Source organism: Hyla sarda, chromosome 2 (genome assembly GCF_029499605.1).
Source record: "Hyla sarda isolate aHylSar1 chromosome 2, aHylSar1.hap1, whole genome shotgun sequence".
Lineage (NCBI taxonomy): Eukaryota > Metazoa > Chordata > Amphibia > Anura > Hylidae > Hyla > Hyla sarda.
The window spans coordinates 483,525,338-483,552,182 of NC_079190.1; the positions used below are offsets into that span (position 1 = coordinate 483,525,338).

The window sequence follows — 26,845 nt, forward strand, 5'->3', positions numbered from 1 at the left end:
GCACATGGGGCCCTGTTGCAGATTTTGCCATTGGGGCCTAGAAGCTACAAGTTATGCCACTGGGTGCCCATAGAGCAGTCACATTTCTTTCTTCCCAAGTCAACAAAGAAGTTTATTAATCTGAGATTACAGACATTCCTCAGGGCCGTAGGCTTGGAAATTTACTGCGGACCGCTACCTGGGCTGTCCTATATACGGGAAGTCGCATTGTTTAGAGGTTTTTGGAATGCACTGGCCGGCTGCCACCTTTAGATATTAGGCTATGACCAGACGTCACGTCGTGTGGTTGAGAATCTCGTGCTTTTAAAGGAATCTTTCCAGTTTAGCAAACAAAGCTGTACAATGTTTCAGCATACCCTATGTACTGATTCTTTAAACATGTTAAGATCTCTGCTTGCTGTCATTCAATAGAACCCTTCATTGTTTACGCTGTCCTGGTCTTATAGAAAAGCAATGAAGGTTTCTACTCATTGACAGAGATCCCAAAAACCATGAGGAATTGATACAAAATGTATATTGGGAAAACTGTCCAACTTTATCACTGGGATATGCCGATGCTCTGTGACATCCCCCACCAAAACTCTGAATAATGGGGCCATTTTGGGCCATTCACACTTTTCCCATGCATAATGATGCTCCTGGTCACCTGCTGTGCAGAAAGAAAAAAACTCCAAGAGAAGGCACTATCCCATAAAGTCAGAAATGACTAATGTATTAACATAACCGTACTTTATTGGGTTAAAAGACAGGCAGAAAATACATCCATAGCAAGACGCGTTTCGGGTATATTACCCCTTTTCAATTGCAGATGTCACATCTGCAATTGAAAAAAAGGGTATTATACCCGAAACGCGTCTTGCTATGGATGTATTTTCTGCCTGTCTTTTAACCCAATAAAGTACGGTTATGTTAATACATTAGTAATTTCTGACTTTATGGGATAGTGCCTTCTCTTGGAGTTTTTTTTATTTTTGTCTTTTATCACGTTTTAAACTGAAAACCGCTGCCACAGCTCCCGGTCAAGCTCCTACGGCCTGCAATCCCTAGGATACCCTTAATATAGGGGTTATATGCTCATATATCTCAACCTACCAGGTGAGAGTCCCTGATCTAGAAGATCACCCCCTATTTACTGCATCCACAGGATTACACGAGGCGCTGCCCTCCGTTTTCTTTTTTATCTCCTTCTCTACCTGCTGTGCAGGGAATTGCAATACTGCTCCTTTCAAGGCAATGGAATGATATTGCGAAGACTGAGAGTATCACTGTGCAAGAACAAAGCTTAAATAACCGCAGTCCCCTTGTTACAGGATTGATCACACAGGTTGGACACCCACTGACCATTATGTTATGGCATATCAAAGTAATTTCCCATACCATTAAAAGATGGAAACGTATCTTTCAAGCCGTAAAAGGAGTACTCTGGTTTATAAAAATCTATCCAGTATCTAAAGGATAAGGGTCCGACTGATCTTAAGTCTTTCATAGGTGATATCATGGTCAGTGCATCAGGCATCACCACAATTATATCACTTGTGACTATAACTAAGGAAATCCTGAAAACATGACCTGTTTGGGGGTACTTGAGGACTGTCTTAGCTGATGGCTGTTTGTAAAATTATAAAATGATGTTTTCCTTACAAGTCATACGTTTTCCTTACAAGTGTCATAAAGGCGGTGCTGAGCTGTAGCATGCACACGTTCTCCCTCCCCCACTCCTTCCTGCTCTGCATGGATGAAGTACAAGGCTCAGGGCTGGAAGACAAACAATGCTTGCAGCTCTGAGCATGATATAGAGCTGACAGATTTCCCTATCAGTGTGTTAGAGCTTATATGTTTTTTCTTTTTACTCCCAGACCTTTTGTCTCTTTGGGATTTAAAACTTTCACATTTTGGCTGCAAAACTGTTTAGCTGCGGGTCAATGTTACTTTTTGGCTTTAAAAGAAAACCTTTCTTCATGTTAGCACCCCTCTTACAAGCTGTTACTTCCATCTCTCCCTCTGCACAGACTCCAAGGGGGTAAGATACAGGAACTTTTCTTTATGTTATGACCCCACTTACCTCTACAGCCTCTATTTACTCCGGGAGGAATACAAAAACTTTTCTTCATTATAACACCCCTATCGACAGGTTACGTTCATCCCTCTACCTGATGCCTCCTTTGGTCAACATACCCCACGGGGGTGGGGGTGGGTTAGAAAAGCATGTACATATTAGAGCACAATCTGAATGGCAAGAACAAGAAAAATGAAAACTTTGCAACTTCATTAGCTTACAATTTTATGTCTTTTATGTGTTTTTTTTTTTTTTTATAAAATGAAAATCTCTTTAATGCTTAAGGTTCTGAGTTCATACAAAACTCATAAGATACAAGATAACAGTCACGATGGCTTGATCCTTACTTTTTAACCTTATTTCTTCCATTTTTGAAGTTTTGTAAATAAAATTGCATGATAAAAGGAAACAAAGGTAAAACATACAATATATTACAAACATGATCCTAGACATAAAAAAAGTGGTTCTATACTGGTTTGTTGTGTATAATGTGTAAACAACAATCAGCCATAACATTAACCCCTTAAGGACACAGCCCATTTTGGCATTCGGGACATTTTTGCCTTTTTGTTTTGCAACTTTTAAGTGTTTTTTTTTTTTTTTTACACAGTGCACTTTACAGTAAATCTGGCATGTTCTCTCTACAGTGGTCCCTCAACATACGATGGTAATTCGTTCCAAACGACCCATCGTTTGTCGAATCTATCGTATGTTGAGGGATCCGTGCAATGTAAAGTATAGGAAGCTGTACTCACCTGTCCCCGCCGCTCCGGACCAGGTCCTCACCGCTCCCGCTGCTGTTCCAGGGGCTCCCGATGCTGTCCCGCTGCTCCGGTGTCTTCTTCGCGATCCTCCGGTGTCTTGCGCATCTTCTGCAGGGTCCGGGCCTCGCTTTCTGGTGACGTCATTACGCTGCTGCGCCAGCGCGGCGTGCGTAGTGACGTAATAACAACGCCGGAAAGCAAGGTCCGGACCCTGGAGAAGATGCGCAAGACACCGGAGGATCGCGAAGTGGACCCGGAGCAGCGGGGATAGGTAAGTGAACCTGCTGGGGCACATTACACTGCTATCCGGCAGCAGCTTAAGCATTTTGCGCTGTCGGATAGCAGTTAATGCGATGGCCCCGACATATAAAAGCATCGTATGTCGATGCTGACATCGACATGCGATGGCCTCTGAGAGGCCATCGTATGTCGATTTTATCATATGTCGGGGCCATCGTAGGTCGAGGGGTTACTGTATTCTGTGGGTCAGTGCAAATAAAACGATACCCAGTTTATATAGTTTTCCTATTATTGTTCTACTTAGAAAAAAAGATTTAACAAAATAAGTATGCCTAAAACTGTCTTTTTCCGTATAGGGTGATGTGTGAGGGTCACTTTTTGCACTGTGATCTGTAGTTTTTACCAGTCAGCACCATTTTTGTTTGGATGGGACTTTTTGATTACTTTTTTATTAATTTTCTTCTGATACATGATGTGACCAAAAATCCGTATTTGTATGGCCTCTGGTATTTTGTTACATTTACCATCAGGGATCTTAAAAATTATATTTTAATAGTTTGGAAAATTACGCACGTGGTGATAACAAATATGTTAATTATGTAAAATGGGAAAAGAAGAGTGATTTTTTTTTTATGAAGGGAGGAGCTGTTACATAATTTATATAATTTTAGATGTTTTTTTAATTTATTTTACACTTTTTAAGTTCCCATAGGGGACATTTACATATAATCATTAAATTGCATTCACTATACAATGCTATGCTTATACAGTCTGATTGGCACTACAGGATGCATCATTGGATCGGCGATCCAGCGACAGGTATGGGGCCGATCTGCTGCCAGTATAGCTCCTTGGACCCCCACGATTACCTTGTGGGAGTTCCATGAACTCCCTGAGCTATAGGCATGTGGGATTTAATGCTTTAGACACCGTGATCGCCCTTGATCACCAAATCTAAAGGGTTAATGACGAAAAGCAGTGGGATTGCCTTTGGCCGTCATTAGCGGTGAGTGTCCCACTGCTGATGGTAGCCTTCACTCACCTCTATAAAACAAGTGCAGCTTTTGCTTCATGTCTTTTAGTGCTCCAGGGCGTACAGTTACGCCCTGGTGTGTTAAGTCCCAGACCACAAGGTCCACCCTGCATCATCTAGGGGTTAAAACCAGTAAAAAGTGACATGAATGACATTGATTATCTGAAAAGAATGGTGCCTCAGGGGGTGGGATATATTAGGTAGCATGTGATCAGTCACTTCTCATTGGAAGCAGAAAAAAAAAATAAACGGGTAAGCACAAGAGTTTGAGAGACTCCGACAAGGCCCAAATAGTGACTTCTAGACAACTGGATCAGAGAATCTCCAAAAACGCTACGACTGGACTTCTGAAGTTTCTGGTATGTAGTGGTCGGTACCTAACAAATGTGCTCCGAGGAAGGAAAAGCAGCAAACCGACGCCTGGTCACCTCATAAATTACTAAGGTCTTAATGCCCGATACCAAAGAACACCTTCAGAAATCTTGTGGAGCCCAAGACTTGGCAGGTCAGACCTGTTTTGGTGGTCCTAACCAAAATTGGACACAGGGTTCTAATGTTATGGTAATATATATATTATACACACACACACACACACACACACACACACACACACACACACACACACACATACACAGTGGTCCCTCAAGTTACAATATTAATTGGTTCTGGGATGACCATTGTATGTTGAAACCATTGTATGTTGAGACAAGAACTCTATGGAATTCTGGTAATTGGTTCTAAAGATCCAAAGTGTCATCCAAAAATAGGAAAAAGTGAGAATTAAAGAAAAATAAGTAGATAACTAATATAGATAAAGCAAATCCTTATATATAAAAGTAATAAAGATCTGCTGGGAGCTGTAATCACTGTCTATGTCAGTGTTTTCCAAGCAGGGAGCTTCCAGCTGTTGCAAAACTACAACTCCCGGCATTCTGGGAGTTGTAGTTTTGCAACAGCTGGGGGCACCGTGCTTGGGAAACACTGGTCTATGTAGAGGACAGGATCTTCTTCAGGATCCTGTACAGTACACAGAGTCCTAAAAAAGTAACATGGAGTCGCCCTTAGCTGGTGTCCAAAGGAGCAGCTAACCCTGATACAGGTAAAGAGTAGTACAGAACATGTAATACCTCCCTGTACTGTAGGGGGCGCTATCAGACAGCCAGTCAGTGCATGCACTTCAGTAATACAGGTGTTTTACCAGTAAATTGCCCATTCTGATTGGTCAGTTCTTCCGACTATTGACAAGTTTCACAGATCTGGACTGTCTGTACATTGTATGTTGAGTCTGCTTTCAACTTACAATGGTCCAGAAAAGACCATTGTATGTTGAAACTATTGTATGTTGAGGCCATTGTAAGTTGAGGGATCACTGTATATATAATGTTGTTTTGTAAAAGTAAGTGAAAGGAAGTGCAGTACGGAATGAAGTTCATCATCTTCTCATGTAGCCTGATACCAGGTGGCTATCAGAGTCATTATTCTCTGAACTGTCCTCCTCCTCGTCCTCCTCACTACAGTATTCTTCCTCCAGGTCATCAACCTCTATACAGATGCTATTGTGAGGTTCTGATGAAATTTCAGCTTCCTCTGACTCCATCAAGTCTTTTGCCTCCTCCTGGGGAACCTCCACCAGTCTGAAGCCTTTCCAGACATCCACAGGATCTGCTATGGAAACAGTGTTCAGATTTACGTTGAAGACCCCACCCGCATTGAACGGGAGGTTTGAAGAGTCCTCTGTGGCGCTGACTGGCACAGGGGTAAAGGATACAACAGTGGGCAAAATATTTCCTAGACTTCCCGCAGAGATGTCCTCCTCAGCAGAACCGTCGGTCTGTCCGCTTGACCCTACGGAGGATGAGACGGCTGAAGGAAGTTCTCCACTTGTGGTGGTTGTGCCGCTTGTGTCACTGTCCACAAGTTTTTTCCTGTTTGCATAGCCTCCTTCACAGTTCTTAACCTCACATTCTGTGTTATCTTTCACCTCAAAATTTTTACTTATTATTTCCACAGGAAAAGAAAATGTTGGAGAGGTAAATTCACTAGAGTCAATGAAGAGGCTGTCAGAAGTTGGTATGGATTTCTGAAAGAGAAAAAAAACAGGATTATAAATATGTTTTATTACATACAAAGATATTGTCCAAGGATCTCATTTTCAGTTTTTCCAAATACAAAAATCAAGAAAAAAAAAAATTAAATAGAAAAAAAAATTCCTGCCTGACATCTCCAATGCCCTCGAGAAAATTGGTCCATTAAACCGGTTAAAGGAAAACTTTCAGCTTTCTCCCCCCGCACTGGTAGTGCGGGGGACGCTGATCAGTTTGATGCTTACCGTGCCCGGATCGCCGCGCCGTTTGGCTATAATCTTATATTTTCAATATATATGCTAATGAGGTGCTAACTGGCACCGGCCGGGCTAACTGGCACTCTGACGTCCGTGCCGCCTGCCGCAGTGCCACCCAGCTCAGCAATATTTCTCCCCTCTCTCTTCATTACAGAGTGGGGAGAAGAGGGAGAGGCAGAGGAATATTGATAGAGCTGGGCGGCGCTACGGCAGGCGGCACGGACGTCAGAGTGACAGTTAGCCCCTCATTAGCATATACCGAACATAGAAGATTATGGCCGAACGGCGCGGCGGACATCAAACTGATCAGCGTCCCCACGCTACCAGCCAGTACCGCTGGTTAGTGCGGGGGGAGAAAGCTGACAGTTTTCCTTTAAGGACTCAGCCCATTTTGGCCTTAAGGACAATTTTATATTTCTGTTTTCGTTTTTTCCTCCTCGCTTTCTAAAAATCATAACTCTTTTATATTTTCACCCACAGACTAGTATGAGGGCTTGTTTTTTGTGCAACCAGTTGTCCGTTGTAATGCCATCACTCACTTTACCATAAAATGTATGGAGCAACAAAAAATAAAAATACTATTTGTGTGGGGAAATTAAAAAGAAAACCGCAATTTAGCAAATTTTGGAAGGTTTCGTTTTCACGCCGTACATTTTATGGTAAAAATGACTTGTGTTTTTCATTCCTTGGGTCAAAACGATTAAAATGATACCCATGATTACTTACTTTTTTTTTTTTTTATTACTATTGCGCTTAAAAATTTTTTAAAAATCGCAAACTTTTTAACCAAATTAGTATGTTTAAAATCCCTCTATTTTGAAGACCTATAACTTTTTCATTTTTCCGTATTAGCGGCGGTATGAGGGCTCATTTTTTGCGCCATGATCTGTAGTTTTTATTGATACCATATTTGCATATATAAAACTTTTTTGGACTTTTTTCTTTTTTACATTCACGGTATCATTAACATTATATTTTAATAGTTTGGATACTTACGCACGTAGCAATACCAAATATGTTTATAAAATAATTTTTTTATTTTTTGGGGTTGAAATGGGGAAAATTGGAAAATTTACATTTGTATAGGGGGAGGGGATTTTTCACATTTTCTTATAACTTTTTTTAACTTTTATTTTTACACTTTCATAGTCCCCACAGGGGACTATTTATAGCAATCAGTTGATTGCTAATACTGTTCAGTGTTATGCATAGGGCATAGCACTGATCAGTGTTATCGGTCATCTTCTGCTCTGGTCTGCTCGATCTCAGACCAGAGCAGAAGACCCGTGGATGGCGGTGGAGGCAGCTGAGGGGACCTCCGTGTGCCGTTCTGGATGATCGGATCTCCACGGTAATGCTGTGGGCAACCCGATCATCATCATCCATTTTAGTGACAGCAGCGCTGCAGATGCCGTGATCTGTATTGATCACGGCATCTGAGGGGTTAATGGTGGACATCCGTGCGATCGCAGATGTCGGCCATTACCGGCGGGTCCCTGGCTGCTATCAGCAGCCGGGACCTGCCGCACATGACCCGAGCATCGGTCCGACGCTCGTGGTAATGTATAGGATGTAAATGTACGTCCTGTTGCGCTAAGTACCACCGCACCAGGACGTAGGTGAGGGGACCTCCGTGTGCCGTTCTGGATGATCGGATCTCCACGGTAATGCTGTGGGCAACCCGATCATCATCATCCATTTTAGTGACAGCAGCGCTGCAGATGCCGTGATCTGTATTGATCACGGCATCTGAGGGGTTAATGGTGGACATCCGTGCGATCGCAGATGTCGGCCATTACCGGCGGGTCCCTGGCTGCTATCAGCAGCCGGGACCTGCCGCACATGACCCGAGCATCGGTCCGACGCTCGTGGTAATGTATAGGATGTAAATGTACGTCCTGTTGCGCTAAGTACCACCGCACCAGGACGTACATTTATGTCCTGCGTCGTAAAGGGGTTAAAAAGGTATTCCAACCAAATAATTTAGGTTAGATAATGAGTGACCCTGGAAGCCTCCCACTTCCCTCCCAAAGGAAGAATTTCAGTGAAATGGTGGTTGAACATATGTGCTGCTTCATTTAAACCCTATGGTAGAAAGAGCCAAGACTGAAAAGCGCACCCAAACTTATGTCCCTGCATTACCCAGATACTGAAAGTAGTTTTATCTCCTAACCAATACCATATGCATTTCCATCCATATTATTTTAAGGAGCTCATTGGAGTTTTGCATAATAGAGGGTGTCTAGCAGCCTGTTAAGCGCACTTTTACCAGCACTATGTCATGGCACAGCAGTAGGGACTTAGGAGGGAATTTTTCATTAGTGCAAATTTATTATATTGCACACATGAGAGGAAGCCTCTGGATAGTGCAAGAAAGGGGTGAAGGGGTCACACACATTCCTACCCCATCTGGTCACTGGAGTACATGAGTACTGTGCAAAAATTATTACGATGCTCTCAAAACCACAAGTGTCAGTGTGGAGGCCTGGGCAAGAAATTTGCTAACTCAAATCGCTGGACCCATACAAATCTTGTCAGTCACCCAACCAAACATAGGGGATAAGGGTTAAAGTAGTGGATTATCCCTTTACCATTGGTTCTGCGCTATGAACAGCTAGAGAACTAAGGGAGGAAGTAACTAAGCGAGTACTGCTGTCAAAAAACCCAGCTCTGGTTCCACACCCTGAAATAGGGAGAATGAGAACTCGCTGTGCTACATGGAAAAAGTCTCTCAGGTGCTCAACAGCAGCGAAAGCACTGCAGTCACCTTAAATTATAAAATCTTTTAAAACATCAGCTACTCTTTAAAGGGGTATTCTACATCTTATCCCCTATCCAAAGCATAGGGGATAAGATGTATGATCGCTGGGGTCCCACTGGGGACCACCGCAATCTCGGTGCAGCCCCCAACATTCTGCGACAGGCGCTGCCTCCGAGACAGGGACGTGATGTCACGGCCACGCCCCCTAGTGAGATCACCCCTCCCATCAATTTCATTGGAAAGGGGTGTGACTGCACAGACTGCCAAGGGCTGCACCGAGATTGGATAGGGGATAAGATGCATAAAGCTGGAATGCCCCTTTAAGTTACATTTTAAGGGAACCAATTTTGTGCATGGAGAGCACATGCTTACCCACTAATCCATTTACACTCTATGGGGGAGATTTATCAAAACCTGTGCAGAGGAAAAGTTGCACAGTTGCCCATAGCAACCAATCAGCTCGCTTCTTTCATTTTTAACAAGGCCTCTGCAAAATGAAAGCAGCGATCTGATTGGTTGCTATGGGCAACTGGACAACTTTTCCTTTGCACAGGTTTTGATAAATCTCCTCCTATGGGATTTCTGAAGATAACTGAGCACTGTACTTGGTTATCCTGTGGACAGGTGATAATATTTAATCTTGGGATAATTGCTTTTCAACACACAATGTATATATACACGTCGTGTGTGCACACGGATACTTTGTGCCATTTACATATTAAAGTGCATTGCATAAAAACACCCTCCTAACCCCCCCCCCCCCCCCCATAAATTAGCAAAATTGCATTTTGTTTTCCTGCAAATAATTTTTTTTTTTGTTTTGCCCTAGATTTTCTGATAAAATAAGTACAATTGGTCCAGCATAAAACAAGCCTCATATCATATATACAGTCATGGCCGTAAATGTTGGCACCCCTGAAATTTTTCAAGAAAATGAAGTATTTCTCACAGAAAAGGATTGCAGTAACACATGTTTTGCTATACACATGGTTATTCCCTTTGTGTGTATTGTAACTAAACAAAAAAAAGGGAGGAAAAAGAGCAAATTGGACAAAATGTCACCAAACTCCAAAAATGGGCTGGACAAAATTATTGGTACCCATAACTTAATATTTGGTTGCACACCCTCTGGAATAAATAATTGAAATCAGTCGCTTCCTATAACCATCAATAAGCTTCTCACACCTCTCAGCCGGAAACTGCAAACTGCTCCAGGTCTCTGTTATTGGAAGGCGCCTTTTCCCAAAAGCAATTTTAAGATCTCTCCACAGGTGATCAATGGGATTTAGATCTGGACTCATTGCTGGTCACTTCAGAACTCTCCAGCGCTTTGTTGCCTTCCATTTCTGGGGGCTTTTTGACATATGTTTGGGGTCATTGTCCTGCTGGAAGACCCAAGATCTCGGATACAAAACCAGCTTTCTGACACTGGGCTGTACAGTGCGACCCAAAATCCGTTGGTAATCCTCAGATTTCATGATACCTTACACACATTCAAGGCACCCAGTGCCAGAGGCAGAAAAACAACCCCAAAACATCATTGAACCTCCACCATATTTCACTGTAGGTACTGTGTTCTTTTCTTTGTAGGCCTCATTCCGTTTTCAGTAGAATGATGTGCTTTACCAAAAAGCTCTATCTTGGTCTCATCTGACCACAAGACATTTTCCCAGAAGGATTTTGGCTTACTCAAGTTCATTTTCGCAAAATGTAGTCTTGCTTTTTTATGTCTCTGTGTCAGACTTCCGCAAGCAGAAATTCAGAAGTGTGAATGGGAGTGCGGAATCCCTCAGAAGTCTATGGGCTTTAAGTTGAGGCGGGATTCCCCAAGCGGAAATTCTGCTGTGTGAATAGACCCTTACTCTACCTACACAAAGGTGTCGGGGGACAGAAGGATTCCCAAACTGAATTCTTGTCTTCCTTACAGATAAGCTGGTGTCTGGATGAAGTATTTTCTCTTTTTACTTCAATGACAACTAAACTAGGCATGCACATTTATGCTGGAATGGTCAGAAATGTACTGATCTGCTTCGGTAACTAGAGATTAGGGATCGACCGATATGGGTTATTTAGGGCCGATACCGATAATCGGTGAGGGTTAGGGCCGATAGCCGATAACTTATACCGATATTCCGGTATAAGTTATCGGCTATTTATCCCCCCTCGACACCGCTGCAGGTCATTGATTTAAAGCGGGCGCTTTAAATCAATGCACTGCAGTGGCTTTTGCGGTGCCATAGGCCGCCGCCGCCACCACCCGCTTCTCTCCCCTACCTGTCAGGGTGGTCCGGGCCATCCATCCTTCCTGTAGTGTCCGGCGGCATTCCGGGTGGAGGGTGCAGCGACGCACCTGACGTCACGGTGTAGCCGCGTCTATGCAGCTTACTAGGCCGGAGCCTGCCCGGAGTGGAGAAGAGGACCCCCGGAGAAGGGCAGCCTGTAACGGTGCACCCTCAACCCGGAATGGCGCCTGACACTACAGGAAGGAAGGATGGATGGATGGGCCGGACCACCCCCATTACGGGTAAGTTTATTTTATTTTTTTTATTGACTCGGAGGGTGGGGGAGGGGCCCGACCGGTATAGTGGTATGGGCAAAAATCCATACCGGTATACCGCCCAGCACTACGGTGGGGGGTGCGACGCGGTGGGGGGGGTCGGTCGAGGTGCGGAGGGTCGGGGGGGGGGGGGTTGGCGTTAGCGGTGGGGGCGGGGCATTATTGGCTTATCGGCAAGGTAATTGCCGATACCGATAATGCCCAAAATCGTGATTATCGGCCGATAATATCGGCCATACCGATAATCGGTCGATCCCTACTAGAGATCATTATGTAAGTGATCTTCTAGGTGCATGCGTGCAGTAAAATTTACATGAATATATATTATATTACATATATAACAATTAGACATAAAATCCTACAAATTACAATATGGATAAAAAAAAAACAACAAAAACAAACAAACCACAAAGCGTACCAAAACTTTTGGGATTAAGGTCCTCGCCCGGCAGATATATCCAGCAATGTCCAGTCCTGTTAAGACAAGGACTATACTGATCAAGAGCAGGACTCCGCAGACCACCGACATAATGATATAGACCATAGTGCTCCTCCCTGTAATACCAAAGGAAACTTTATTTAATACAGCAGAAATAATAAATCATTAGATGAGGCCTCCATCTATCCTTGTGATGACAGCCTCGGGGGGTCTTGGCTGGGCCTTAGCTACTAAAGTCCATTAGCCCCCCCCCCACCCCCCCCTCCAAATCATGTCCCATGGCAGAAGTGATCCCTAATGGTAGAGGCCTCTTTCAGCAGGATAGGGCCCTGGTCACACTGCAACAATTGTTCATGAATGAGGAACATAAGAAAGGAATAAAGGTGGTGACTCGGCCTCTGAATTCCCCAGATTTCAATCCAATTGATCATCTGTGGCAGTGTTTTTCAACCAGGGTGCCTCCAGCTGTTGCAAAACTACAAATCCCAGCATGCCGGACAGCCGAAGGCTGTCCGGGCATGCTGGGAGTTGTAGTTTTGCAACAGCTGGAGGCACCCTGGTTGAAAAACAATGATCTGTGGGATGTGCTGGAGAAATAAGTCCAATCCATGGACATTTCACAGAATCAGCTGCTAACGTCTTGGTGACACATACCAGGTCTTGTGAAGTCCAGGCCATCACGGGTCAGCCTACACAATATTAGGCTGCAGGTTTTAAAGGGGTTATCCAGGAAAAAAATTTTTTTTTATATTTTATATATCAACTGGCTCCAGAAAGTTAAACAGATTTGTAAATTACTTCTATAAAAAAAAAAAATCTTAATCCTTTCAGTATTTATGAGCTGCTGAAGTTTAGTTGTTATTTCTGTCTAAGTGGTCTCTGACGACACCTGTCTCGGGAACAGTCCAGAGTAGAAGCAAATCCCCATAGCAAACCTCTTCTACTCTGTGCGGTTCCCGAGACAAACAGAGATGTCAGCAGAGAGCACTGTTGCCAGACAGAAAAGAACAACTCAACTTCAGCAGCTGATAATTTTCGGAAGGATTAAGATTTTTTAATAGAAGTAATTGACAAATCTGTTTAACTTTCTGGAGCCAGTTGAGATATTATATTATATTATATTATATTATATTATATATATATATATATATATATATATATATATATATATATATATATATATATATATATATATATATAAATACCCCTTTAGCCCATTTTCACCTCAAGGACCAAGCCAATTTTATTTTTGTGTTTTTGTTTTTTCCTCCTCGCCTTCTAAAATCCATAACTCTTTTAAATTTCCATGTACAGACCCATATAAGGGCTTGTTTTTTTGTGTGACCAATTGTACTTTGTAATGAAACCCCCAAAAAAAATTTTTAGGGAGGAAATTTTTATGAAAACCCAAATTTTGCACATTTTGGAGGGCTTCATTTTCACACTGTACAATTTACGGTAAAAATGACATGTGTTCTTTATTCTGTGGGTCAATACGATTAAAATGATACCCATGGCTAGATACTTTTATATTTTTGTACCGCTTAAAAAAAAAAATCTAAAACTTTTTGTACAAAATCAGTAATCTAAAATCGCCCTATTTTGACCACCTATAACTTTTTCATTTTTCCGTATATAGGGCGGTATGAGGGCTCATTTTTTGCGCCGTCATCTGCACTTTTTTTTAGATACCACATTTGCATATATAAAACTTTTAGATCATTTTTTATAAATTTTTTTTTATACAATGTGACAAAAAAGCTGCATTTTTGGACTTTTTAAATTTTTACGTTTACACCATTCACCGTACGGGATCATTAACATTATATTTTGATAGTTCAGACATTTACGCACACGGAGATACCAAATATGTTTATTAAAAAAAATGTTTACGCTTTTTGGGGGCAAAATGGGAAAAACTGACAATTTTCATTTTTATTGGGGAGGGGATTTTTCACTTTTTTTTTTACTTTTTACTTTTACATTTTTCAAATTTTTTTTTTTTTTCAAATTTTTTTTTTTTTACACTTTTTATGTCCCCATAGGGGACTATCTATATCAATCGTTTGATTGTTAATACTGTTCAGTGCTATGAATAGGACACAGCACTGCTCAGTATTATCGGTGATCTTCTGCTCTGGTCTGCTCGATCGCAGACCAGAAGACCCCGGGAGACGGCCGGAGCTAGCTAAGGGGACCTCCGGCTGTCATGCTGGATGATCGGATCGCCGCGGCAGCGCTGCGGGCGATCCGATCATCCAATCAAAATGCCGCAATGCCGCAGATGCCATGATCTGTATTGATCACGGCATCGGAGGGGTTAATGGCGGACATCCGCGCGATCGCGGATGTCGGCCATTACGGGCGGGTCCCCGGCTGCTGCTAGCAGTCGGAACCTGCCGTGTATGACGCGAGCACCCTTCCGATGCTCGCGGTCATACATAGGACGTAAATGTACGTCCTGGTGCGGGAAGTCCCGCCAAACCAGGACGTACATTTACGCCCGTGGTCGTTAAGGGGTTAATATTACATCACTGTACTGAGCATTTGGAAAGTTTTCAGACCCTTCCACTTTTTTCATATTTGCTTGATTGAGCAGCCTTGTGCTACAAGGAAAATAGAAAAAAAAAAGCAAGTTTTCCCCCATCGTTTTGCACTCAATATCCTATCCTGATAAAGAGAAGAGAGAATTTTTGGAATGTTTGCAAATTTATAAATAAAAAAAATTAATTAAGAAAAAAAATAAATAAATAAATGGACATAAGTGTTCAGACCCTTTGTTATGACACTGATCTTATGCTCTGGCTCCTCCCATTTTTTCTCTTCATCATCTCTGATATGTTTTTTTTTTACCTTGACTGGAGTCACCTGTGGTACATTCAGTTGTTGGACAGGATTAGGAAAGACACAACCCTCACAGCTGACAATGCATGTCAGAGCAAAAAACAAGCCATGAAGAAGAAAGAACTGCCTGTAGAGCTCAGAGACAGGATTGTGTGGAGCCACAGATCTGAAGAAAAGTACAAAAAACTTCTGCTGCACTGAAAGTTCTCAAGAGCACAGTGGGCTCCATAATTCTTACATGGGAGAACTTTAGAAAAACCAGGACTCTTATAGCTGCTGCCCAACCGAACTAAGTTATCAGGGGAGAAGATCCTTAGAGAGGCGATTAAGACCCAGTGGTCACTCTGGATGATATCCAAAGATCCTGTGTGCACATGGGAGGAACTTACAGAAAGTCATCCATCACTGCAGCCTCCACATGGCAGAGTGGCCAGAAAGAAGATCTCAATAAAAGACACATGAAAGACGCCTGGAGCATGACCATGAGTGTGAGAAACAAGATTCTGTGGGACATTTTGGACTCTATTCTCAGAGTCATGTCTGAAGGGAACCAGGCACTGCCCATCACCTGCCCAATACCATCCCTACAGTGAAGTATGGTGGGGGCAGCATCATGTCTGGAGGAAACCAGGCACTACCCATCACCTGCCCAATACCATCTCTACAGTGATCATGGTGGGGGCAGCATCATGTTTGGAGGAAACCAGGCACTGCGCATCACCTACCCAATATCATCCCTACAGTGAAGCATGGTGGGGGCAGCATCATGTTTGGAGGAAACCAGGCACTGCCCATCACCTGCCCAATACCATCCCTACAGTGATCATGGTGGGGGCAGCATCATGTTTGGAGGAAACCAGGCACTGCCCATCACCTGCCCAATACCATCTCTACAGTGATCATGGTGGGGGCAGCATCATGTTTGGAGAAAACCAGGCACTGCGCATCACCTACCCAATATCATCCCTACAGTGAAGCATGGTGGGGGCAGCATCATGTCTGGAGGAAACCATGCACTGCCCATCACCTGCCCAATACCATCCCTACAGTGATCATGGTGGGGGCAGCATCATGTTTGGAGGAAACCAGGCACTGCCCATCACCTGCCCAATACCATCCCTACAGTGATCATGGTGGGGGCAGCATCATGTCTGGAGGAAACCAGGCACTGCCCATCACCTGCCCAATACCATCCCTACAGTGATCATGGTGGGGGCAGCATCATGTCTGGAGGAAACCAGGTACTGCCCATCACCTGCCCAATACCATCCCTACAGTGATAATGGTGGGGGCAGCATCATGTCTGGAGGAAACCAGGCACTGCCCATCACCTGCCCAATACCATCCCTACAGTGATCATGGTGGGGGCAGCATCATGTCTGGAGGAAACCAGGCACTGCCCATCACCTGCCCAATACCATCCCTACAGTGATCATGGTGGGAGCAGCATCATGTCTGGAGGAAACCAGGCACTGCCCATCACCTGCCCAATACCACCCCTACAGTGATCATGGTGGGGGCAGCATCATGTCTGGAGGAAACCAGGCACTGCGCATCACCTGCCCAATACCATCCCTACAGTGATCATGGTGGGGGCAGCATCATGTCTGGAGGAAACCAGGCACTGCCCATCACCTGTCCAATACCATCTCTACAGTGATCATGGTGGGGGCAGCATCATGTCTGGAGGAAACCAGGCACTGCCCATCACCTACCCAATACCATCCCTACAGTGATCATGGTGGGAGCAGCATCATGTCTGGAGGAAACCAGGCACTGCCCATCACCTGCCCAATACCATCCCTACAGTGATCATGGTGGGAGCAGCATCATGTCTGGAGGAAACCAGGCACTGCCCATCACTTGCCCAATACCATCCCTACAGTGATCATGGTGGGGGAAGCATCATGTCTGGAGGAAACCAGGCACTGCCCATCACCTGCCCAATACCATCCCTACAGTGATCATGGTGGGGGCAGCATCATGTCTGGAGGAAACCAGGCACTGCCCATCACCTGCCCAATACCATCCCTACAGTGATCATGGTGGGGGCAGCATCATGTCTGGAGGAAACCAGGCACTGCCCATCACTTGCCCAATACCATCTCTATAGTGATCATGGTGGAGGCAAATTCAAATTCTCATCCTGGGGAAAACTATTTTTTTTTTTTTTACATTTTAGCACAAGAAGCAACATAACAAAACGTTTTTTTAAATATATCAACTGGCTTCAGAAAGTTAAACAGATTTGTAAATTATTTCTATAAAAAAAATCTTAATCCTTTCAGTACTTATTAGCTGCTGAAGTTGAGTTGTTCTTTTCTGTCTTAGTGTTCTCTGATGACACCTGTTTCAGTAACTGTCCAGAGTAGAAGCAAATCCCCATAGCAAACCTCTTCTACTCTGTGCAGTTCCCAAGACAAGCAGAGAGGTCAGCAGAGAGTACTGTAGCCAGACAGAAAACAACAACTCGACTTAACTCGAAGTAATTTACAAATCTGTTTAACTTTCTGGAGCCAGTTAATTAAATTTTTTTCCCCCTGGAATAACCCTTTAAGTTATATGACATGGTGGCCATGAACAACCGTGTAACATTTCATTGCTGTAGCTGGGTCATGTGACTAACACACAGACCAAAAGAAAATGACTTTAGCTTCAATGGCCGGAACAGAGTCACCTGGTCCAGTCAGCTCCCTGCTTGTATTCCCTATTTTAACAGGACTCAATAACGCAGCAGACCACATTATTGAGTCACGTTAAAATAAGGTATACTAGCAAAATGCTGACTGAATGGAGCCATTGGGTGACTGGGCCATTACAATGAAGAGCCCCAGTAGGCAGCTGTCTGCTCTGACTCGTAGAGGCCATGTTAGGCCATTTATGTGATATCTTCACTGTTTATCCTGATCGTATGATATTACGTGGGATTTACGCTCACCGTTCTCACGGTATTCTGTGACGACACATTTCACTTCGGATGGAATTGAAGGCTTGTTGTTTAGAAAAGACTTCGATACGATAGTCACAGAGACACAGTAGTTGGTATTTGGCAGCAGGTTGGGGATAACCAGATAATTCTTCTCCCTGAGATCTGTATTTTCGGTGCGTATGACCTGTCAACAATAAAATATTGGGGTAATCAGAAAATAAACCATCAGCGCTCATATACATGGCGGCGGACACTGAAATATGTTTTGTATTTTAGGGTAGGATCACACGGAACGGATCCACAGCGTATTTTACGCTGCAGATCCGCCCATGACGGACCGTACAGTGTGCCTCCAGCTGTGCCTCCAGCTGTGCCTGCCTGCCCGTAGAGGCGTGCAGAACTATAGGAAAAAAGCTGCGATGGCGCTCCCAAGGAAATAACCCGAAGTCGTCGGTATTGATGAAGAATAAATAATTTATTTACAGCATGAGAAAATAATAAATAAAGCAAGACGCGTTTCGGGAGTCACAGCTCCCTTTCTCAATTGCAGGTGGTTGCTCTATGGCAAGGTGACAGGTATACGTGTTTAAATACATAGAAAAATGGCGCCAGAACCAGGTGAGCTGGTGACGTCATGTGGGGTGGGTACCAGGGCCGGGTGAGGGCCGGGCACTAAAGACCTACATACTAAAACATAATCAATGAAAGAGCATGAAAACCACATCAAACATGTAAAAAATGCATAGGTATAGTCTTTTACAGGAGTATTTAGATGTTCAAACTGAACCGCGAGAAATGTCAGTAGTGGCGACCAATCAGGAAGCTGCTGGCGTCCGTAGGACCAATCAGGAGGCAGTGGGAGGAGACTGTCATCGTTGTGCAGGGTTGCCGCTGCGGGAAATGAATGGAGACGAGCCTCTCGAAGCTGGTAGGTTGCTTACTGTGGGATGGAGGGGGGTGGCCAATCGGGAGTGAGCCGTACATGGCTGTGTACAGTTACGTAGTCATAGGGGAACATAGGCCGTAAGGGGATATAGTCCAATGCTGAATAAGGGGATAGTGGGCTGGATGCTGATTGGCTGTTCGTGATGTAGGGAGAGCCAATTGGAGGGGGGACGTATAAGTCCGGGTAGCAAGTCTCTGCCGCTAGTGGCGGTAAAGGAAAGTTAAAAAATGTCAGCCAATCGCTGCTGGACTGGTCCGGGTGGCGGCCAATCAGGATGAAGACGTGTATATCCTCTACGGGTGATTCTTGGAGATGTCGGCGGCAAATCCATTTTGAAGAATACGACCAATGGCTGCTGGCCAGGTCTCGGTGGCGACCAATCACGAAGAGGGAAGACATGTAGCGCTGTCAGACTTTATAGTCGTCCGAGCGGGCTGTCAATTGATCTGGAGGTCATCGAAGGCTGTCAGTTGATCTGGAGGTCATCGAAGTTCGGAACCTTTCATGAAGGAGCTGTAGACCTGTAGGGGAAGGAAGAGGTAGACAGGGAGGGGAAAGACAGGCAGTTTGGGCGGTGGTCCAGTGTCAGCTTGTCCCGCAGTGAGGAGGCATCTGGTGCGGCTGTCACGATGTCATCGGAACCTTGTGCTGTCTTGAGCGGGCATCAGTGGGTGGACTGGGGGCATGGATTAGGTGACGTTTTCGATGTATTCATTCAGACCCGTGGGTGTCAGAGTTTTGAGGGTGAAGATCCAGAAATGTTCACGTTTCCTCAGTACTGCGAAGCGGTGGGCGGTGTCAGCGGAGATGTGTTCGATAGGTGTGATGGTGTGACACCTGAAGTCATTGCTGTGCTTTTCCCCTGCATGCCTGGAGACACTGTGGAGTTGGTACCCCTTGGTGACATTGGATCTGTGTTTGTTGTTGCGCGGATTCAGTGGTTGGATGGTACGTCCGACGTACTGAAGACCGCAGGGGCACTCGAGGAGGTAGATCACGTACGAGGTGCTGCAGTTGATGAAATTCTTGATGGGGTAAGTGATGTTGGTGATCCTGCAGGTGAACTTGGTGCATTTGTTTGCAATGTTGTTGCAGCATTTGCAGAGGGGTTTGTTGCACTTGTAGGACCCGGTGACAGGTGGGGTGTCCAGCAGGGTAGTCTGTTTCTTTGGTGCTTTGAGCTTACTGGGTGCCAGCATATTTTTGAGAGATCTGTTCTTTCTGAAAGTGATGTTGGGTCAGGGTGGTAGAATGTCTTTAAGGAAGGGGTCCAGCAGGAGAATCTTCCAATGATCTGTGATGATCTTCTTGATGCTTTTGTGGTCATCATTGTAGGTAGTGATGAAGTTGAAGGAGTGTGTATGTTCAGGTGGGTCATTGTCGGTGACCTTCGGGTTTAAGCACTCTTTCTGTGAGAATTTACTAGCCTTGAGTTTGCTCTGGTTGATGAGTGAGGTGGGATAGCCTTTAGATTTGAAGCGCTGGTCCAGGATCCTACTTTGATCCACAAAGTCTGAGGGTTTGGTGCAGTTTCTTCTGATTCTTTTGTACTGACCAAAGGGGATGTTTTGTGTCTACTTCTTGAAGTGGCAGCTGTCATAGTTGAGATAGCTGTTCCCATCCACTGGCTTGAAGTAGGTCCTGGTTTGGACCCGGTTGTCCTCGGTGTGGTAGACAATGACATCCAAGTATTCAATGGAGTCCTCTGAGTGGTTAGAGGTGAATTGGATGTTCCAGGAGTTATCATTGAGGGACGTGAGGAAGTTGTTCAGATTTTCCTTAGAGCTGTCCCAGATGATGAAGATGTCATCTATGTATCTCTTGTACAGTATGCAGTGTCTCTTCGAAGTGTCCCATGAAAAGGTTAGCGAGGCTAGGTGCGAATCGGCTCCCCATCGCTGTGCCACAGCACTGGTGGTAGATGCTGCCATTGAACTGGAACGTATTGTTCTGTAGGATAAAAAGGATGCTGTCCAAGATGAATTGGCGCTGGAGTGGTGGCATAGTAGGATCACTCTGGAGAAAATGGGATACTGAGGCAATGCCCAGGTGGTGGTCAATGATAGTGTACAGTGAGGTAATGTCCATAGTCAAGAAGCTGTAGTGATTTTCCCACTTGACATCGAGGATGGAGTTGATGAAGTCTGTGGTGTCCCTGGTGTAAGAGGGTAGCGATTGGACGTACGGCTGAAGGATGATATCCACATACTGTGATAGATTTGGCAAGAAACCCCATCACTGACCAACAGAAAGAGCTCAGCCAACTACTCAGCCATGGTCTGACAGAGGGTGTCATCACCAAGCAGGAGTACATAGTTACATAGTTAGTACATAGTTAGTATGGTTGAAAAAAGACATACGTCCATCAAGTCCAACCAGGGAATTGAAGGGAAGGGTGTAAGGGGATAAGGGAAAGGGACGTAGTTTTATAATTCTTTACCTCACGGTAAAGAAGGCGTGTCGCCCCTTTAGACTAAACCTTTTCTTCTCCAGACGGAGGGAGTGCCCCCTCGTCCTTTGGGGGGGGGTTTTAACCTGGAACAGTTTTTCTCCATATTTTTTGTATGGGCCATTTATATACTTATATACGTTTATCATATCCCCCCTTAAACGTCTCTTCTCAAGACTAAACAATTGTAACTCCTTTAATCGCTCCTCATAGCTAAGATGTTCCATGCCCCATATTAGTTTAGTCGCGCGTCTCTGCACCCTTTCCAACTCCGCAGTGTCCCTTTTATGAACAGGCGACCAAAACTGAACAGCATATTCCAGGTGAGGCCGTACCAATGCTTTATAAAGGGGGAGTATTATGTCCCTGTCCCTTGAGTCCATGCCTCTTTTGATACATGACTACATTAACATCACAGAGCCGGACACCCCGCTGTTCTACTACCTGCCCAAAATTCACAAAGATCAAAAGAACCCACCCGGCAGACCAATCATCGCCGGCATCAACTCCTTGACATCGAATCTATCACAGTATGTGGATATCATCCTTCAGCCGTACATCCAAGCGCTACCCTCTTACACCAGGGACACCACAGACTTCATCAACTCCATCCTCGATGTCAAGTGGGAAAATCACTACAGCTTCTTGACTAAGGACATTACCTCACTGTACACCATCATTGACCACCACCTGGGCATTGCCTCAGTATCCCATTTTCTCCAGAGTGATCCTACTATGCCACCACTCCAGCGCCAATTCATCTTGGACAGCATCCTTTTTATCCTGCAGAACAATACGTTCCAGTTCAATGGCAGCATCTACCACCAGTGCTGTGGCACAGCGATGGGGAGCCGATTCGCACCTAGTCTCGCTAACCTTTTCATGGGACACTTCGAAGAGACACTGCATACTGTACAAGAGATACATAGATGACATCTTCATCATCTGGGACAGCTCTAAGGAAAATCTGAACAACTTCCTCACGTCCCTCAATGATAACTCCTGGAACATCCAATTCACCTCTAACCACTCAGAGGACTCCATTGAATACTTGGATGTCATTGTCTACCACACCGAGGACAACCGGGTCCAAACCAGGACCTACTTCAAGCCAGTGGATGGGAACAGCTATCTCAACTATGACAGCTGCCACTTCAAGAAGTGGAAACAAAACATCCCCTTTGGTCAGTACAAAAGAATCAGAAGAAACTGCACCAAACCCTCAGACTTTGTGGATCAAAGTAGGATCCTGGACCAGCGCTTCAAATCTAAAGGCTATCCCACCTCACTCATCAACCAGAGCAAACTCAAGGCTAGTAAATTCTCACAGAAAGAGTGCTTAAAACCTAGCACAAGGTTCCGATGACATCGTGACAGCCGCACCAGATGCCTCCTCACTGCGGGACAAGCTGACACTGGACCGCTGCCCAAACCGCCTGTCTTTCCCCTCCCTGTCTACCTCTTCCTTCCCCTACAGGTCTACAGCTCCTTCATGAAAGGTTCCGAACTTCGATGACCTCCAGATCAACTGACAGCCTTCGATGACCTCCAGATCAATTGACAGCCCGCCCGGACGATGATAAAGTCTGACACCGGCATCCTGACAGCGCTACATGTCTTCCCTCTTCGCGATTGGTCGCTACCGAGACATGGCCAGCAGCCATTGGTCGTATTCTTCAAAATCGATTTGCCGCCGACATCTCCAAGAATCACCCGTAGACGATATACACGTCTTCATCCTGAGTGGCCGCCACCCGGACCAGTCCAGCAGCGATTGGCTGACATTTTTGAACTTTCCTTTAACGCCACTAGCGGCAGAGACTTGCTACCCGGACTTATACGTCCCCCCTCCGATTAGCTCTCCCTACATCACGAACAGCCAATCAGCATCCAGCCCACTATCCCCTTATTCACCATTGGACTATATCCCCTTATGGCCTATGTTCCCCTATGACTACGTAACTGTACACAGCCATGTACGGCTCACTTCCGATTGGCCACCCCCCTCCATCCCACAGTAAGCGACCTACCAGCTTCGAGAGGCTCGTCTCCATTCATTTCCCGCAGTAGCAACCCTGCACAGCGATGACAGTCTCCTCCCACTGCCTCCTGATTGGTCCCACAGATGCCGGCAGCTTCCTGATTGGTCGCCACCACGGACATTTCTCGCGGTTCAGTTTGAACATCTAAATACTCCTGTAAAAGATTATACCTATGCATTTTTTACATGTTTGATGTGGTTTTCATGCTCTTTCATTGATTATGTTTTAGTATGTAGGTCTTTAGTGCCCGGCCCTGGTACCCACCCCACATGACGTCACCAGCTCACCTGGTTCTGGCGCCATTTTTCTATGTATTTAAACACGTATACCTGTCACCTTGCCATAGAGCAACCACCTGAAATTGAGAAAGGGAGCTGTGACTCCCGAAACGCGTGTTGCTTTATTTATTATTTTCTCATGCTGTAAACAAATTATTTATTCTTCATCAATACCGACGACTTCGGGTTACTTCCTTGGGAGCGCCATCTCAGCTTTTTTCCTGTACTTCTGCATTACTCTACGGGCTCTCCTCTGGGCTCTGTCCACACGCTGCTGGCCTGCATACCAAGCTACCATCACCGGCAAGGGATACGTTACCCCAACCTGGGTACCCACCTACACCGGCTAAAGACCTACACAGCACCCGGCGCTACCTCTGCTTTTTTCCTCCATATTCTGCCCGTAGAGGCGGACACACAATGTTTTGTAAGTCGTTGTGCGCATGCCTAGTGTACTCCCACACATCGCGGCTGCTCTCGGCCTAGAACAGAGACCAGGGGGAGCAGATTGCCGCTACGGACAGGCAGTCACAGCTGCAGGCACACAGCGTAAAATACGCTGTGGATCCGTTCTGTGTGACCCTACCCTCAGGCTGCTTTCTCACTAGCATTACACAGTTACATTTGTGTGTTTGTATTACAGAAGTCCCAACCTGTCCGCGTCTGATGACCTGAACCAGTGTTTCCCAACCAGGGTGCCTCCAGCTGTCGCAAAACTACAACTCCCAGCATGCCGAAGGCTGTCCGGGCATGCTGGGAGTTGTAGTTTTGCAACAGCTGGAGACAACCTTGTTGGGAAACCCTGACCTAAACAGACAGTTCTTAATTTAGGGTTCCCGGAACAATAATACAGAGAAATGCATCCATATTACGTATATGTGAAGTGGGCCTTAAAGGGGTACTCCGGTGAAATACTGCTGAATACTACAACAGAAATTCTTTTCTTTTTGAAACACAGAGCTCTCTGCTGACATAATGAGCACAGTGCTCTCTGCTGACATCTCTGTCCATTTTAGGAACTGTCCAGAACAGCATATGTTTTCTATGGGGATTTCCTTTTACTCTGGACAATTCCTAAAATGGACAGAGATGTCAGCAGAGAGCACTGTGCTTATGATGTCAGCAGACAGCTCTGTGTTTCAAACAGAAAAGAATTTCCTCTGTAGTATTCAGCAGCTAATAAGTACAGGAAGGATTCAGATTTTTTAATAGAAGTAATTTACAAATCTGTTTAACTTTCTGGCACCAGTTGATTTAAAAAAAACAAAAAAACAAAAAAAAAAAAAAGTTTTTCACCGGAGTACCCCTTTAAAGACAACCTGCAAAAATAAGACTTCACAATTATTAAAAAGCTTAGGGTGCCCTGATTGCACATCTTTTCATTTTTTGGTTGGCCACAGGTCCTCTTTAAAAGGGTACTCACAGGTCCTCTTTAAAGGGGTACTACAGTGGCAAACATTTTTTTTTTTTTAATTGGTGCCAGAAAGTTAAACGGATTTGTAAATTACGTCTATTTAAGAATCTTAATCCTTCCAATACTTATCAGCTGCTGTATGCTCCAGAGGAAGTTCTTTCACTTTTTGAATTTCTTTTCTGTCTGACCACATTGCTCTCTGCTGACACCTCTGTCCATATCAGGAACTGTCTAGAGTAGGAGCAAATCCCCAAAGCAAATGTCTCCTGCTCACTCTGGACAGTTCCTGACATGGACAGAGGTGTCAGCAGAGAGCACTGTGGTCAGATTGAAAATAATTACTCAACTTCCTGTGGAGCATACAGCAGCTGATAAGTATTGAACAGATTAAGATTTTTAAATAGAAGTAATTTACAAATCTGTTTAACTTTCTGGAGTCGGTTGGAGCATGGGCGGAGCTTAGCGATGTCACCGCTGCTGTTTGCTCGCAGCAGGACCCAGCAGAGAACAGCAGCGGTGATGTCACTAAGCTCCGCCCATGCTCCCAGTAGGGCCCGGAGCTGAAGATACCGAAGAGGTTTGCTGGAGAACCACTGCACGGAACAGGACAAGGTAAGTATCGTTGTCATCAGTTTCACCTGCACTACCTGTCTGTACCGATAGGTTAGTGCAGGTCACATTGATGACAGAATTCCTTTAAAAACCATTCTTATTTGCAAAGCGGGGTAACAACAAAGAACAGAATTTGTGGCACTAGGTATTTTTGCTCAGGATAGGTATCAATAAATCAGAGATCAGTGGGTTGTAGACACCATACAAAGCCACCAATCAGCTAATTGTGAGGGCAGCAGTGCTGGCATACAGACAGAAAATGAGCTGAAAGCAGACAGTGCCATACCTTGCGTAGTGGCCATGCCGGGTCACTACAGCTCAGCCGTAAATGGGACCACTACAGTGTATGGCGCTGTCTGCTGCTGGCTCTGGTCAGTATATGTGGGCATCGCAGCCCAGGAAAACAGCTGTTTATAGCTGGACTGCCAGATGCCTGACCCCCACCTCTCTGAATTTGATGACCTATACAGAGAACAGGTCATCACTAAATTACAAGTGAACAATTACTAGGCTGACATACCTCATTCATGACCGTCACCTCAATACGGCATTCCATACGTCCAAAGCCATCTTTACTAACCATGCTTACATACTGCTGCTCGTCTTCACTCCATAAATGAGAGACTGGAGGCTGGACGGACACATTGATGCAGCGTTCGCATGCAACAACATCTACTCGAGCTGGACCCAGTACGGCTGAAATAAAATACAACATACACAGTTTTATTAGTCACTTATCAGAAAAAGTGATGACATTTGTTGGTTGACCAATAATATACACAGTGATTTACACAGACATATACACTGGTTAGCCATACCATCTTAAAGGAAAACTGTCAGCTTCCCCCCCTGCACTAACCTGTGGTACTGGCTGATCAGATTGATGCTTACCGTGCCCGGATCCGCTGCGCTGTTCGGCCATAATCCTCTATTTCGGTATATGATAATGAGGTGCTAACTGGCACCGGCCGGGCTAACTGGCACTTTGACATCAGTGCCGCCTGCCACAGCGCTGCCAGCTCATCAATATTCCTCTCCTCCCTCTTCATTACAGAACGGGGAGAAGAGGGAGAGGAGGAATATTGATGAGCTGGGCGGCGCTGCGGCCAGAAACGCTGACATCACAGTGCCAGTTAGCAC

The 26,845-nt window shown here is 44.9% G+C and overlaps 1 protein-coding gene across 6 annotated transcripts in view; it reads right to left on the reverse strand.

The window, feature by feature from the left end:
• Positions 1-2,246: 2,246 nt before the first annotated feature.
• LOC130357116 (interleukin-10 receptor subunit beta-like) overlaps positions 2,247-26,845 on the reverse strand; it is a 52,677-nt gene continuing 28,078 nt past the window's right edge. For 5 of the 6 annotated variants that reach the window (XM_056559507.1, XM_056559512.1, XM_056559511.1 and 2 more), the window contains 4 exons: positions 26,226-26,401; positions 17,974-18,148; positions 12,171-12,307; positions 2,248-6,173 (listed from right to left, as the gene is read on the reverse strand). In XM_056559507.1, the coding sequence (XP_056415482.1) occupies positions 5,526-6,173; positions 12,171-12,307; positions 17,974-18,148; positions 26,226-26,401 (1,136 nt within the window). In that variant the 3' untranslated portion in view covers positions 2,248-5,525. Of the gene's footprint in view, positions 6,174-12,170; positions 12,308-17,973; positions 18,149-26,225; positions 26,402-26,845 lie in introns of all 6 variants that reach the window. The other variant, XM_056559513.1, reaches the window with a different exon arrangement.